The sequence below is a fragment of the Stigmatopora argus genome, chromosome 19 (genome assembly GCF_051989625.1).
Source record: "Stigmatopora argus isolate UIUO_Sarg chromosome 19, RoL_Sarg_1.0, whole genome shotgun sequence".
Taxonomy (NCBI): Eukaryota; Metazoa; Chordata; class Actinopteri; order Syngnathiformes; family Syngnathidae; genus Stigmatopora; species Stigmatopora argus.
The window spans coordinates 6,011,136-6,027,047 of NC_135405.1; the positions used below are offsets into that span (position 1 = coordinate 6,011,136).

At 39.2% G+C, this 15,912-nt stretch overlaps 1 protein-coding gene across 1 annotated transcript; it reads left to right on the plus strand.

Moving 5' to 3' along the window:
* The first annotated feature begins 1,608 nt into the window (after positions 1 to 1,608).
* gtf2a1 (general transcription factor IIA, 1) lies at positions 1,609 to 12,358 on the plus strand. The gene is made up of 10 exons (XM_077587127.1): positions 1,609 to 1,782; positions 3,880 to 3,981; positions 4,135 to 4,318; positions 4,439 to 4,503; positions 6,330 to 6,405; positions 6,529 to 6,653; positions 6,892 to 6,996; positions 8,313 to 8,576; positions 10,128 to 10,217; positions 10,720 to 12,358. The coding sequence occupies exons 1-10, from the start codon at positions 1,753 to 1,755 to the stop codon at positions 10,825 to 10,827; spliced, it is 1,149 nt and encodes a 382-aa protein (XP_077443253.1). The 5' UTR covers positions 1,609 to 1,752; the 3' UTR covers positions 10,828 to 12,358.
* The last annotated feature ends 3,554 nt before the right edge of the window (positions 12,359 to 15,912 follow it).

Below are 15,912 nucleotides of genomic sequence, written 5' to 3' on the forward strand. Positions count from 1 at the left end.
CTTGAAGGCCTTGACGGCCCGCCACTGCATTCTATACATGCTTTGTTATCTACAACAACAATGCTATATGCATAGATGTGTAAAACTGGAGGGGCTTTAACTCTATTTAAGCCTGACCCCAAATAGTTAACCTCACACATTCCCATCAACAAGAGTTTTGTCTTGACTGTGCTACCTCTGACAGTTAATTATTCATTTACGTCCTGTAATTGTGTTAGTTCAATATGTATGATTAAAGATCAAACTTAACTCTCCCTCTAGGCAAAGGAGTAAAAGGCCACCATAGCATTGGTCAACGCTTTTTCAATCTAAAGGGTCTAAGGGGTGTCATTTCAGACCCATGTGGTCATGGAAGTCTGTTCATAATTGAAGTTGAGAGGGGGTTAATCTGCATCCAGTGCCTCTGTGTGTGCGACACGCTCCCACCATCATCAACACAACTGGAGCTTGCAGTTTCTCTGTTGCTATGCAACTAAACCAAGACAGAGGGGAGGGTGTGCATTCACATCTTTAGAGGGCATCATCGGTTACTAAGAGTCGGACTCAATTGACTTGCTTTAAACCAGTATTCTATATAATTGCATTTTACTCTGCCAACCAGACTTGATATCATATCTTTTTTATTTTGGAATCAAATATCAGATGCCAAATCTGCAGTGTACCACTTCAATTTGTTTTCTGGAAAGTTTGACACATTCTGGATGATGTCTAATCTATAATAAGTGTATGTGTCTGTTTAAATTTTTTTTTAATAAATACTCTCGTCTTTAACTTGTTCTAATCTGTCATATAAACGACTTGCGTATGAATTGTAAGAGAATAGCGGATGCGGACTGAGTTGTGTGTCTCTGGTATATATCATCCATAGCCACACAATGACCAGTGAGGCAAGTTTCCATGGAGACGGAAGCAGAGCGGCACTCTCGTCAGTTCTCATTTATTGCAAAGCTTTATCGTTAGGCGAGAGATCTCATCGGTGATCAGGACAAGAGCATATTTGATTAAATGCAGTGGACCTGGCACACACCTACTTGGATTGGGTGTGGGGAAATAGTTGCAACCTAAAGTGATTGGATAGGGCATTGCGTTTTGAGCGCTCATAAAGACCGTGTGCTAAGGACACTGTCGCGATAGGCAAAACGGAGTATGAGCAGCCTCTTGTGGTAGAAATATGTTACTACAGGTAATACTAACTTCCTTGTTTTAAAACGGAGTACGTAAACATAAATTTCAATGTTTTTTTAAAGGCTCAGAGTGAAATCATCGGTGGGATAGCGTGACGTTTAGGTTAAACTTTGGGGATTTTTAAATTATTATTTTAAAAGATATTCCTTGTTTTACTTGTCATTCTTGTGTGTTGTGAGTGGAGTTTTCCATAAATAATCCTAGCCAATTCCGATGTACGTGAATGCGTCATTAACACTCAATTTCCCAGAATGCCATTTAACACACGTGTCCTTTGCCTTTGTCGTTTCCGCTTGAAATCTCGCGATATTGGCCGTTCGACTCTGCCCTATGTCTCGCGCACTCGCAGCTCCTTCGCTCAGTATATAAAGCGGAACAACGACGGACGGAGTACGGCTGGGGATTCGCAGCCCGGGATTGTAAATAAGACCGCCCAAACTGTTTTATTTACAAAAGTGATGCCGGCTGTTTTAGAATACCGTTCCCAGTTGTTTTAATAGTTTTTTTGGTCATTTTTGGCTCTTTATTTCTCGCCAATTTCCGTGTGGTTTTTACACTACGCGTATAATGGCGAGCTCGGCTAACTCGAACCCAGTGGTAAGGCTCAATCTCAAGGATTGTCAACGGGGGGAATGGGGGTAAAGTTTAATAGAAAACTGTTGAACACCTGATTTAAAAACCAAAAAATATTTACCACATTTAATGTTCATTTACACACTGCATCACATACAAATTAAACTAGCTTCAATCAATGGGATGTCAGTTTTTGGATCTAGTCTTTCTTTCAAACTTATGTCAAATGTAGTTTAAAAAATGTCTGTTTCCACAACAAATGTCAATCGAATTTTAAGTAATTGTGACAATTTTGGGCTCTTGTTGTGTTGCCAGGTTGCATCTCATTCTTTGGCATTTTGTACATTTCTGACGATCGGTAGAATAAATTCATGTAGCTTGTCTGATCGTTTGTGGCGTTGAGGTTGTCGACGTCAACTCGGGGAAATCTAGAAGAACACGTGCCTTTTTAAATGTACGCAAAGCACCTTGTATAAACATCGCGATACAATTGTTTCTTTGTGATGAAATAAAATAGGGGCAAATAGCGAGGGGAACGCTCCGTGTGCATCATCATCGTCCACCATTCCACGACACGAAGGCAACAATGCAGGCCCACCAAAACACTATTACTCCGTTTAAAACGCAGTTATTCTTACTTCTATCGATAACTATACGACCACCAATACTATAGTCGAAGTTAAAACACAAATTATTCAACGCGGAATTAGCGAGGCCGTCGAGCTGCTCCGTAATAATGGCGTCCACGTCCACCCTCTCTTTCTCTGCTTCTGGCCCTCCTCCCTCGCTGCCTCTTGGTTTTATACCGCCATTTTGGCTCTATATAGACTGGCCGGGATGGGATGGTGTTAGTCGACGCTACGTCACCGACTCAGTTTATAAACGGCACGCAGCTTTAAATACTGGAGGAGCAGCCTGGGCCGAGGGAGAGGGAAGGAAAAATCCGAGGGTGGTGGTGTCTTTGTTTAAGTGTTTTACACTCTTCTTTCCTCGGAAATGAGCGATCGTACAGTGAAAATTGCTTGATTATAAATGATCACAATTATAGAACGTAAATCGTAGTGAGTTAAGTGTACAAGCATCCAAATATCACTGATTTTTAGATAAATTTTAGATGTACATTTTGCACAACCTGAGCTGAATGGCAAAGTTAAGTTTATTTTTTTTGTAAAATGATATCAGGATCCATTACAGCTACTTTGGAGGTAAATTTACTTAAAAACAGTACTATCATAACTGCATTTGTGTAATGGGTATGTTCAATATATACTGTAAAACAATAGGTAATTCTCAAAGATATTAATATTAATCATTACTCATCATCATGCACATTCATATTTCAATATTTTATGTCCAAAAAGACGCTCAACGATTGGTCAGCTGTTGCAAAAGCTAGCTGGAACGTGTTTTTAAAGCAAGTGCCTTTAAAGAGTTGTTAACAGAAATTTATAGAGACTGGGGGATTCATTCATAAAAAGCCATAAATGTAGATAATAATCTTAGTTTGTCGATAGAATTATGCGGAAAGTGCATGGGGACACTTGGTTGGTCATTTATAAATTTGCAGAGTCATTTTAACCCATTTGCTGTCAATGGCAATAGAGGTCCAATCCATTTTATCTGTGAGTTATCGCAGTTCAAATTAATTGAATGTCTATTGCTGTGTGTCACTAAAACATGATCATTTACCGCAAGCCATCCCAGTTCAAAACACATGAACATCCATTGCCATCAAAGGCAAATAATGAGTTAATATAACTTGTAAAGGTTGGAGTATACTTTACCTATGTGCTTTTGCTTCACAGGAAATTTGAATATCACCCCCCCCCCCCCCCCCCCCAAAAAAATAGTCATTGTGTATGTACTTATGTTTGGTGTTTTTGTACATTTCTATACCACACATAAACAAAAATAAATAAGAATGTAGCCTGTAACTGTTTTGACATTTGCTTCGGAGCTGGACATTTTTTTTTAATGATGTAGTATTAGCATATGACAATTCACAGTAAAAGTTTTACATTTTCTCTGAATAGCCTCACCCCAAAACCTGGACTAATTGTAAATGCAACTCTGATATTTGCTTCTGAAAAATCATTGCAATTTTTGTTTTCCTCCTTGCAGCCTAAACTGTACAAGACTGTGATTGAGGATGTGATTAATGAGGTGCGAGAGTTGTTCCTGGATGAAGGTGTGGATGAGCAAGTGCTTCTGGAGCTGAAAACGGTACTTTTGGAATATGCTTTCACTATAACGTCCATTGAATTTTTTTTTTTTTTTAAATAAGACTGATGTTTAAGAGTATATAGAACATGATGCGTACAATTTTGAATTTGACACTTTGGGTGGTTCCTTTGTGTCTTTTTTTTCGCACGTGAGCTATGGGAAAGCAAACTGTTGCAGTCCAAGGCAGTGGAGGGCTTCCATACAGAGGAACAGGCAGCCCTACAGGCCGCACAGCGGCAACAGCAACAACCATCGCATCCACAAGTTCAACAAGGCCAGCAGGTGACACACCCAGCACAGTCACAGCAGATCATCCTTCCTCCCCAACAGCAACAAGGTTGGTTCAATAGAATTGGAAGTATTTCTTTTCTCTAAATGGCAATTAATGGCATAACCAAATGGCTAAAGTAGATACTCTTATACTGAATAATTTAACCCTGATCAATTCTATCTGCAGCACCCCAACAACAAGTTATTGTACCAGATTCCAAGATTCTCCAGCATATGACAACAACAGGGATGGTAAGGAGTAAAAAAAAATCCAGTTATACATGACAGAAAACGTTTTTTCATTGGTTCGTGTGACTAATCCGTACCAAATATTAGGTTAATGAATTTACATTAAACCAGATTGAAGTCTGGATTCTGTGAAGCCCACTGAGTTTTGAATCAGGGCCAATTTAATGTCTCCAATGTTGTGTAATCACTTCTCAACAATTGCAGTAAAGTGCAAATATTTATGACAGGCCCTATAATAATTTATGCCAACTAGTTACCCACTAGCAAAATTACAGAGTGAATTACAAGAGCCATGTCATAGGTAAATCTAACTTCCTTTTTTTGCTACAGCTCCAGTCAAAGGCATGATGCCTATTAGTAAATTGCAGTAATTCATCCACACGCACCAAATCTACATCAATTGTGCTATCAGGTTTTTCAAAACTAAGCAAACAACTCGGCTAAACCAACAGTATACAGTGGTACCTCAACATACGATCTTAATCCGTTCCGGGACTCAGATCGTATGTCGAGCTTTTTGTAACTCGAGGGAACGTTTCCCATTGAAATGAACTAAAAACAAACTAATTCGTTCCAACCATCTGGAAAAAAACACCAAAAACAGGATATTGGATTGGAAAAACATTTTTATTTTTTCTAATTCGCCATATATTGACAAAGTAATAAATAACAAGTTGTTTAATAGTAATAAAATGTGTTTAATAGAAGTAAAATTAGATGCATTTCGTGGAGGGTAGAGACGGGGGGGTGTTCAGGGGGACCTTATCCACGGCAACTCACTCGAACAAACAAATTTTAATTAACTTGGATAAATATATACAGACACTCAACGTTTAATGTAACTTCACACAAAACTGAATTCTAATTTTGTTTTAATCTTTTTTACCTCTGTTCTACGGGTTGACTCCACCCGGACGTTCAGCCGGAGTCTTCAAAACGAACGCATCAAGAGTTTTGTTTTTGCCTTCCCTTCAAAATATTTCGAAAATGACGCGCACAAATGTCACCACAATACGATAACGCGCGACCACTTGTCAGGGTGCCTCTTTTCTACAAACTCTTGCCACTTAGCGAGCATGTCTTTGATATCTTTTGTAGCCAGGGGCCCCACCTCTTCCACCGCCTCCTCGCTACTGAGTTCTGGCAACAAATGTTCACTCTCCTGGAGTTCGATTAAATCCTGTGTCATCAGTTCTTCGTGGTGCTCGGCGATTAGGTCATTCACATCTGCCTCGTTAACCTCCAGCCCCAAGGAATTTCCAAGCATGATATCATCCATTACAACGAGTTCATCATGTGCAGCCCAGTGCTCGTAAATATAGTTTATACACGAAAGAGACGCAAAAAAGACAGTGCCATGGCCACCTGGCTTGGTCGCATCTCGAAATTTTTATCGTATCTAGGGCAAATTCGATCGAAATTTTCATCGTATCTCGAGCATGTCGTAGGTAGAGCTGATCGTAGGTAGAGGTACCACTGTACTATATAAGAAACAAAATCATCAAGGACAATGTATTTATTGTTGTTTTCAATTATTATTAATTTTGTAATGATCAGGGAGACTTATGTCGATATATTAACGCCAGAAGAGTTTAACTTGAAGTCATTGTTCTCTTAAAATAATGTGCTTCAAGGCTCGCTTTTTACAAATCTTCATTCATTTTCCGTACCACTTATCCCTAGAAGGGTCACGGGGGGTGCTGGAGCCTATTCCAGCCAACTATGGGCCACAGCTCTACACCTTTTCCTTTTCACTTTCATACTGTTCTTGTGCTAAGTAGGTGAAAAGTGGCAAAACGTCATTCATGCATGTTGTATTCCTCTTCTAGAGTGCAGCAGCTACACAAGCAGCTCTTGCTCTGCCAACAGGGGTCACACCATACCCACAGATCATTACCAGTTCAGGTACGTCTTAACACTTTACACATTGTTTCCATGTGCAAAAACGCCTCCAAAGAGTCTTCTTGAGATGATACGTCTTGTGGGGTTGTGTGAAATGATGCGTCTTGTGGCATTGTGTTTCCTAAGGCCAATTTGTGCAAGTTCTGCGCGCACCCAATGGAGCTCAGTACTTCATTCAGCAGCCATCGCAGCCCATCCTCCTGCAGCAGCAGATGCAACCTGGATCAGTGCAGGCTCCAGTTATACAACAGGTAGTCTATTTCACATTCTTTAGTCACTTAAGGACCCTTTAAACCGTTCATCCTCACTTGGTGAAACATCTATAAGTCCTGACAATGTTAAATGAGCGTTTTACTTTTTTCCTACCAAGTCCATCAACAACCTTTTCAGAAAGAAACTATTCTTTGACATGAAAGCGTTCTCTATTTCTCTGTATGGATTGTTCTGTGTATTTTATTCAGTTTATTTGTTGCATTCTATTATATCTAGGTCTTGGCCCCTCTTCAAGGAGGCATTCCTCAGCAAACAGGGGTCATCATCCAGCAGCCACAGATTGTTTTAGCTCCTGGAAATAAAGTCCAAGGCAACACACAGGTCAGCATGTTTAAAATGTCTTTACTCTAATCTATTTTTTTTGGTGTTGCGACACTTTGGGAAGATATTTAGTCACCTTTAATATTACTAAAACTGGTGAAGGTGGCAGAAAATGAAAGCTTCTTACTGTGGCTAATAACAAAGCTTTGAAGTAAAGTGGCAAATCACAGTGGCAAGAAAACAGATGTACTGAGGTTGATGCAGACAAACACAACTACAGTATTTTCATGACTATACAGCGCATCGTATTTTTAGCCGCAGTGTCAATAACAAGTGCTATTTCTGTATTTTACACACACAAAGGACGCACCGTTTTTATAGACGCAGCCATGCATGGCAAAACATACACCAGCTTAAACATACACGCTACACCCACACGCTAAAAACACGTTTTTAAAAAGGCAACGGAAGCAAAACTGAGTTCAGTTGTGCTTTATTTAGCCATTTTACAATGTACTCATGTCATCATCACCCACAAATCCATCAAAGTTGCTTCGTAAAGCTGTGTTGATGCCGATCGCCAGGCAACAATCCATTCGCAAATAGTAGCTAGCTAGTAGCTAGCGTCCGTGCTTCGTAACGCTGTGTTGATGCCGATCGCCAGGCCACAATCCATTGGGTGTATTGACAAAAGAACTATATATTCCAGCAGTCACTGCGCAGTACTTTTTCTACGGGAAAATAGTAGAGTCGTGGGCTGCTTGCTGTAGAGGATGGTGTACCCTATCGACTGCTTTATTTCATTTTATCGTGATAACAATTTTAGTATTGTTCCATAGATAAAGTACACTGGATTATAAGGCGCCCTGTCTATTTTGGAGAAAATGTAAGACTTTTATGTGCGCCTTATAGTCGTGAAAATACGGTACCTTAAAAATCCAAACTGTCACAATTTGTCAAATGTTAGATATCAGACAGATGAACTTTTCAAATAGTCACTGTTTACCAAAGTGAAAACCATGACATCAATCAAAATGTGATCCATTCCCTAAAATATTGAATTTTGCAATATGGTAATCAAAATGCCGGCTATTAAACACAAGTGCCGGAATTTTAATATCAAATGCTTTAATATTGAGCATTCTCAAATTTCCTTAAGGGGAATACTTAACCCCCACAAATTATTTATAAGCATTCTAGCATGTGCCACTACTTATTGTCATGTACACAGTGTGACCTATAGCATCCAACTCCAGTTACAAAAAAGATGGAGCCATTACAGATGAGCTACCGTCCCAATTACTGGCTACAGCCTCGAGATTGATTTGCGAGCTCACGACTGTCTTTCATGTTCCACTTATTTTCGGTCCTATTAGGTGACGCAGGCTACTGCCATGGCACCTCAGCCTGGTCAGGCAGCACACATCCAGCAGGCCCAGGGTGCAGTAATGGCGCAAGCCCAGGTTCAGAGCCAAGCTCAGCAGGCAGCCCCCGGTCAAGCTCAGCCTCCCATGATGCTGCAGGTAGACGGGGCCGGCGACACCTCGTCAGATGAAGACGAGGAGGATGAAGAGGAGTATGATGAGGACATGGAAGAGGAAAAAGACAAGGATGCGGGAGAAGATGGCCAGGTGGAGGAGGTGAGCTTAGTATACACTGTGCTTTGAATGCATTATTGTCGCAAAACGATGTGCAAATGTGTGCCGGGATTCATAAATATGTAGCCAGCGTCACAAATGTCTGGACAAATGTGTAACTAGAGACGCAAATATGTAATTAGAGTCACAAATCCATAACGAAAGTCACAATTGTGTAGTTTGTTTGAGCTACAATTTCAGGGCCTTTGGATTGGATATGATTTTACATGACTATGCTTCAGTCCTGTTGCAGCAGTCACAAATATGTAGCCAAAGTCATAATTACATAAATGAATTCACATGCTCCTAATGATAGTTACAAACGTGTAACAATAACAAATTCTGTAACCAAAGTTATGAAAGTGTAACTCAATGCGTAACTAAGGTGACAAACTTTGTTGGGAGTGCCGGGTTTCTGGAATGAATGTGGTTTTTATACGTGGCTTTTGCTTTAGTCCTGTCACGGAATAGTCACAATGTGTGGCAAGTTGTGTGCGCCCTGCACCTGTTGTCACTACGTCATACCATCAAGCAACACAATCACCTTTTTTGATCATTAAGTTTGAAAAAACTGCATTGTAAAAGGAGGCGCACCAAAAAAGGTGGGACCAATGAAAGCGAATTAGGTACTTTTCTGGTTTGAATACGCTCTTCCGTCAGATATTTGTTTGAGCATCTCTAACGAGCTACATACCTGTGACTTTGGTTACTTTAATGACCATTCCTACGTACCGTATTTTCACGACTAAATGGCGCATCGCATTTAAAGGCGCAGTGTCAGTACCGAGTGCTATTTCTGCATTTGACACACACAAGACGCATCACATTTAAAGTCGCACCCATTAGATGGTGCTGTGCTAAAGGGAATGTCAACAAAACAGTCAGATAGTTCAGCCAAACTTTATTAATAGATTACAAATCAGCTTTCTGACAACTCCATTCACTCCCAACATGAATAAACAAGTTTTTTTTCTCCGAGGTTAAAGTATTAGTATTTTCATGACACAGCAATAACATGATAACTCATGTTGAACAGGTGGCATCTCACCAAAGTCGTCATTAATCGAGTCAGTAATTTCTGCCTTCCTGAAAGCTCGGACCACAGTTGAAATTTCCACTGGGAATGACGACGAACATAGAATTAATGTGTTAGATCGACCGAAATGCAATGCCGTTTTATATATCTCAGCATTCACTGGCGCACCGGAAATAGAGTCTAGGACTTTTTCTACGGGGAAAATAGTAGAGTCGGGGGCTGCTTGCCGTAGTTGTGAGAGCTGTAGAGGATGGTGTACCCTATTGACTGATTTATTTTATTTTATCATGATAACAATTTTAGTATTGGTCCATATATAAAGCTCACTGGATTATAAGGCGCCCTGTCTATTTTGGAGAAAATTTAAGACTTAAGTGCGCCTTAAAATACGGTATTTATGAATCGGAACACGCATTTGCAAATGGTTTTCCTACAATAATGCCCACATCATTTTGGTTTAGAAGGTTGTGTTTTTCTGTTGATTGTTAATCATTTTCATTTGATTTTTCCTTTTGTAGGAGCCCCTGAACAGTGAAGATGATGTAAGTGATGGGGAGGACCAGGAGCTGTTTGACACAGAGAATGTAGTTGTGTGCCAGTATGACAAGGTGAGTCGTCATTATCGATTGAGTTAGTTTTAGGGTCTTAACAGTATAGTTGGGAATCATAATTATGAAAATGAAAGCTAATGTTATACTTATTTTTGTATGATTTAATTTATTAATGAACAATAGTATTAATTTATATCCCATCCATTTCTATTGCTTTGCCGTGCTTTCTCTTTTTTCATAATATCCTTCTAAAATATGGGAACTCTAATATATATGCATACAAGTTGTGCTTGTTTCAGGACAATGGCTGCTAAACTGGAAGTGCATTGTATAATACTATCCCATAATATCAGTTCAAGTGGCATTTAAGCATTGGAACTGTTTTTTTTTTTTTAAGTACAGAGAAGTATCTGGTATCGGATGGATTCCAAAAATTACCCAACCCTAGCCATAATTAGGAATACCACAACCTTTGGTCACATGGTGCACGTAACGGCTAACAAACAAGACATCCCCCTCAGTCTTGACAGTAATTCAACTCTCCTTACTTAATTTCCAGATCCACAGGAGTAAGAACAAATGGAAATTTCACCTGAAGGACGGGATCATGAATCTGAACGGAAGAGATTATGTCTTCTCCAAAGCCATCGGGGATGCCGAATGGTGAGATCGGAAGACGAAGCCAAGCAACAGGATCAGGAATTTTGTACGCCTCCTATCCAGTTAATGGTCTATATCAATATCCATCCATATCCTTTGATTGGATTGGATGGCAGCAAGTGTGACGAGTCTATAAGAACTCCAAAAAAACTACGAGATCCTTTATTACAAGCCAGATGTCCACTGGTCACACTCAACAAACAGCTTCGCGGGATGAGAAATTGACAGCGAAAGGGAATCTTGCCCTCTTTGTTTCTCAGCCTTCTAGCTTTTATCTTAGTGAATTCCCTCACATTATTTCACAGGATGCACGGAGGAGGACCAGAGCGTGATGACCTTCAAAGTTTATAAATCCACTGCTTGTCGGTTGGCACTTTCAGCGTGTCTACACTAAACGAAGTTCAAACTTGAGATTGCTGCCTTCACATCTGCCGAAACGCTTTCCTTTTCTGTTCACTCTATAGTCATTTTTGAGAATATCACTGAGAGTTAAAGAGCTTAATTCGTCATTGTTTTAAAACGGTTTCTTTTAAATTGAAGGGTTATAACAAAGAAGGTAAAATTTTATGTGAAACGTAGCATAATTTATACTTGTGTAATGGCATTATTTTAAATCAAATCAGAAATGATTCCAAGTCCGTTCTTTTTTTTTCCCCCCTTGTCAGCTTTTCATTAGTGTCATTCCACGAAGCAAATTTAAAATTAGAGCCATCTCCTTTTTAAATTGATTTCTCTGCTGCCTTCAGTTAACTAATGCACATGTATTTTTTTATGTGTGTTCACCTTACGTGTGTGTTTGTCCACTGAGCACCCTTTAAACCTCCATAAAACATTGTTACCACTTTTAGCTGAAGACTTGACGCAATTTCCTATTTATTCATGAGGTTTTTTTTTCTTATCCGCGCCAAACTGTGCTCTTACAATCAAAAAAGTGTTCCTTTTTTGTTGGCTGGGCAACGCTGTGTGACATTGTTCCCCATCATCTTGGATGTCCTCTTCTGTTGGTTTTAGTCCTTAGTTTTCTAACGGGCATGTTTTCTATTGAGAAGGTTTCAAATTGGGTTAAGTGGGACTGAAGGGTGTGATTTTCCTCAAATGTTTTTATTAACCTGTTGCAGAAATATTAAAAAAAAGTTCATGTTTCTTGGGGCTTTGGAGACAAATTACTAGTAGGGGAGCTCCCTTGATTTTATTGTGAATACACATCAACCTTAAGAAGGAAGTATTCGTGTGTGTTCATGTGAGAAAGCTTGGTGTCTTTTGGCATTTAAGCAGTCCCAAAAAGCTTTTTATTTCTGGCAAAAATAAATGAGTAATTGATTTTATTCATTAGTTGTGTGTGAATTATGGCTCATAATAGAGTCAGTTGTTTCCACATACTGTACTTCAATGTTGAGTGTGCCTTTTTGATTTGTACTTCTGCTTTTCTTGTACCTCCCAAGAAGAAGGATGTGTGAGAAATGTTTTGATCTTTGCTCTGTTGTGACTTCTACTAGCTGTTGAAATGTATTGTTCAATAAAATGTTTTATAAATTCCACTATGCTCTGAAACTCTTGCATTCATTTGGATTGGAGGTCCTACAATACTACTCAGATTGCATAACTTGTGCTATTAAAGGTTGACAACTGAATTATATAAACAATGTGCTCAAGGTGCATCAGAGCATCCCAATCACAGCTAATCAAGGCACCTGGTGAAGAAACTTTCCCAGCTGACTTCGGGCACTGAATTGTTTGTAAGTATCAGCACCTTTATATTTTTTTCACATCACTATATGAATAATGTTGAGAACAATTGAAAAAAAATGCATTCTAATGTTGGTTGTCCACTTAAATATCAACCACGGTTGTACAATATTTCTTTGTCATCTCGACTAGGCATTAAACAGAAGAAATTTGATTTCAACATAGATGGGATCTACTTGAATTCCACATTTTTGCCCAACTAATCCAACGTCTGCAGGCTTGTCTGTCTGCTTGCCATGTGGTCCCAGCCTCACAACTAATTCCCTGTATTTCCTTGTGGGTAATCATTGCCTGAAGGTGTGGTGATGTCTGGGATTACAGCTGAATCAGGAACTAAAGTCCTGGCTTGTGAATAATTCTGGAGGTTGGCTGTCGCTTCTCCACTGTTTCATAATTACATCACATAGGAATATTATTCAGGCCAGCTACGGGATATAAAAGGGGGGGTCTTTATGTTATTTGTGGCCATGTCGGAGCTGCGTGTCTTCCAAAAGAACAATCTTGACATTTTCCCCATTTACACGGCCCATCACGCTTTCACCTGGCCAATCTGGGTGGGCCATTCTTTATTTGCCAGATGTACAGAACTCTGTAGAGACTAAACTGGAGTGTAGTAAGATGCCAGGTAAAACAGTAGATATAAAATCCAACAGATTTCCTCAAGGACTTGTACTGATAGCCACTTAGTGGTTTGTTCAAGTAGCTCCTCCACTTTCTAGAGCAAAGGTGGCCAAACCGGTCCTCAAGGGCAGCTGTGGGTGCAGGTTTTTGTACCAATCGGTCAAGCGCAGACACTTTGACCAATGAGATTTCTGCAGAAAACAAGAAGCACCTGATTGTAATCCACTGATTGCACTTGTAGGACATCTGATTGGTGTCAAGGTGTCCTCTTGATAGGTTGGAATGAAAATCTGTACCCACTGCGGGCCTTTGTGGAATAGTTTGCCCACCCCTTGTTCTAGAACAGGGGTAGGGAACGTATGGCTCGGGAGCCACATGTGGCTCTTTTGATGGGTGCATCTGGCTCTTTGCTAACCTGTTAGCTAAAATATGGAAATCGCTGTTGACAGAACGGAGATATTACATTTAGAACTGCTTTAATCTTCTTTTTTTTGCTTTAATCTTCATTTTTTTGCAGTAGACTCTTCTGGAATGTACCCTCTCATTGATTAGCAACAGCATAAGAATCTTTTAAAAAATATTCATTTTTTTTCCACTTTAAAAGTGGTGAAATTACCCAAAAAAATTGAAAAGGCACTCGTTTACATGTATGTATTTTGACTTTTAAATTCGTAGTATGGCTCACAAGGAATAACATTTGAAAATATGAATTGTTTGTGGCTCTCTTCGTCAAAAAGGTTCCCGACGACCTGTTCTAGAAGTTTTTATGCGGGAGGCGGCAACTTGACCCTACAAGAGTGCTGTCCAGGACTACTGAGCCATGGAATAGTGTGGAGAATGACGTCATAACAAGGATTTTATGTTCCCGAGAACAAGAGCTGGATGGTGAGTTAAAATTCACAACTGCTTTTGGAGCCGTCAAGGTTAGAGTAAATCTCCCAATGCTGATTGGTTTGAAAACACACTCTGTTTTATTGCAGCAGCATAAACTGATTTAAAAAGAGAAACATCATTGAATTCTGGCCTGATCTTTTTGAAGGAATGGCTCCAGTTAACTTAGAGAATTAGACAAGTAAATCACTCTAGTTGTTATTTCAGGGCAATTGAATATGATTTGTTCATTTGTTAGGAGCAACACAATTTCTGGGATGCTGTCTTATAATTGTGGTAGTTTTATAATGCGTGAGTTGCAGTTCAATAACCGAGGAATGTAATTTTGTGCAGAACACCATAAATTACAGCACTTCTTGCTGATAGAGTGGTCATAAATGGACATTTATTTAGTTTCTTCTACTGTATGCGTGGCATTTTTCTTCTCTGCTTTTCTGCTTTATTGCGACTTTGTGTGGCCGCTTCAGAAATTCATTAGTGGTTTATACATTTTTGGCACTGGATTGATTTAATCTCGTCATCTGGCTCTTACATTTGACAATTGGGGCAATCTATCTACCTCACAAATTTAGAGATCTTTGGTTTGAATCTTGAGTCGTGCGAAGTTTGGATATACTCTTCACCATCACCCCCCAGTATTTTCTCCTCGAGGAGTGAACATGAGTATCACTAGTTGCCTCTAGAGCAGGGGTGTCAAACCCAGTTTGGTTGGCAGGCCACATTTTAGATATAATATTTAGATTATTTTTTTTATAAATGGTTTAAAAGAACTGGATTAAAATCCCTGAATATTCAGTTTTTTATAGATCTAAAACAATTTTTATTTTTGCTTTTTTAATGTATATATTTTTAGATTTTACAAAATTATTTTTGAACTAAAAACACAGAAAAAATTAATTAAAAATTACAATTATTGATTTAAAAGGGGGGAAATCAGGAAATTTAATATACATTTATACTCATCATTTTAATTTGATCCTAAAACAGAAAGTTGGCACTCATGATTTACTTTCCCCGGCCACACAAAATGATGCGGCGGGCCAGATTTGGCCCCCGGGCCACCACTTTGACAAGTGCTCTACAGTATGTACCCTGCAAATAACTGGTCATCTGTCCAGGACATCATAGTTTATGGACTTCTTCTTCAGTTCCACTGAATGCCAGGGTAGATCTAAATTTATCTCAATACTTAAAGTTGACCTTAAACTAGTAAACAAATGCAAATGCCAAGTCCATTCTTGTAAATAATTAAAATTCCATAAATATCTGGGATGATTTGCCTTTCGGGGCAAGCTGAAAAAATGTCACCTTGCAAATGAAATGCTAACCAGATGTTGAATTAGGATTTGGGTATTCTACTAGGTGTATAAAATGTGAAAATTCCTTACCAACACACATAGCCAGTGTGGGTGTGTGTGTGTTGCCGCATATTTGCTTTGATAACTGGCAAAATGATTTCTGCTGATTGTTTAAGTAATTTTTTTTTCCGTTAGAGGATGGAAAAATATCGCCTTTGCACTGGAAAAATAACCATTGCATTCCAAAGCAGAAGCTCTGACAGAAAATATTTGTGGTTATAATAACTGTGTGCAATTTATTCTAAATTGCTAATCGGCATATATGCCATGTGTTGACGTTTGTACTTGGATTGGAATTTCTTGCAAGGCAAACACTTGCTTCTGCAAACTTTAATCAAATTATCTGAATAGGGAATTTGAGAAGGCAAAAACATTGTGTTTTTAAGACAATATTTAAGACTTTGCCTAAGCTTGAGCTTCCAAGTGTGTTATTCTCACAAGGGTCATTGAGATAAAAAATGTGTGTACTCACTCAT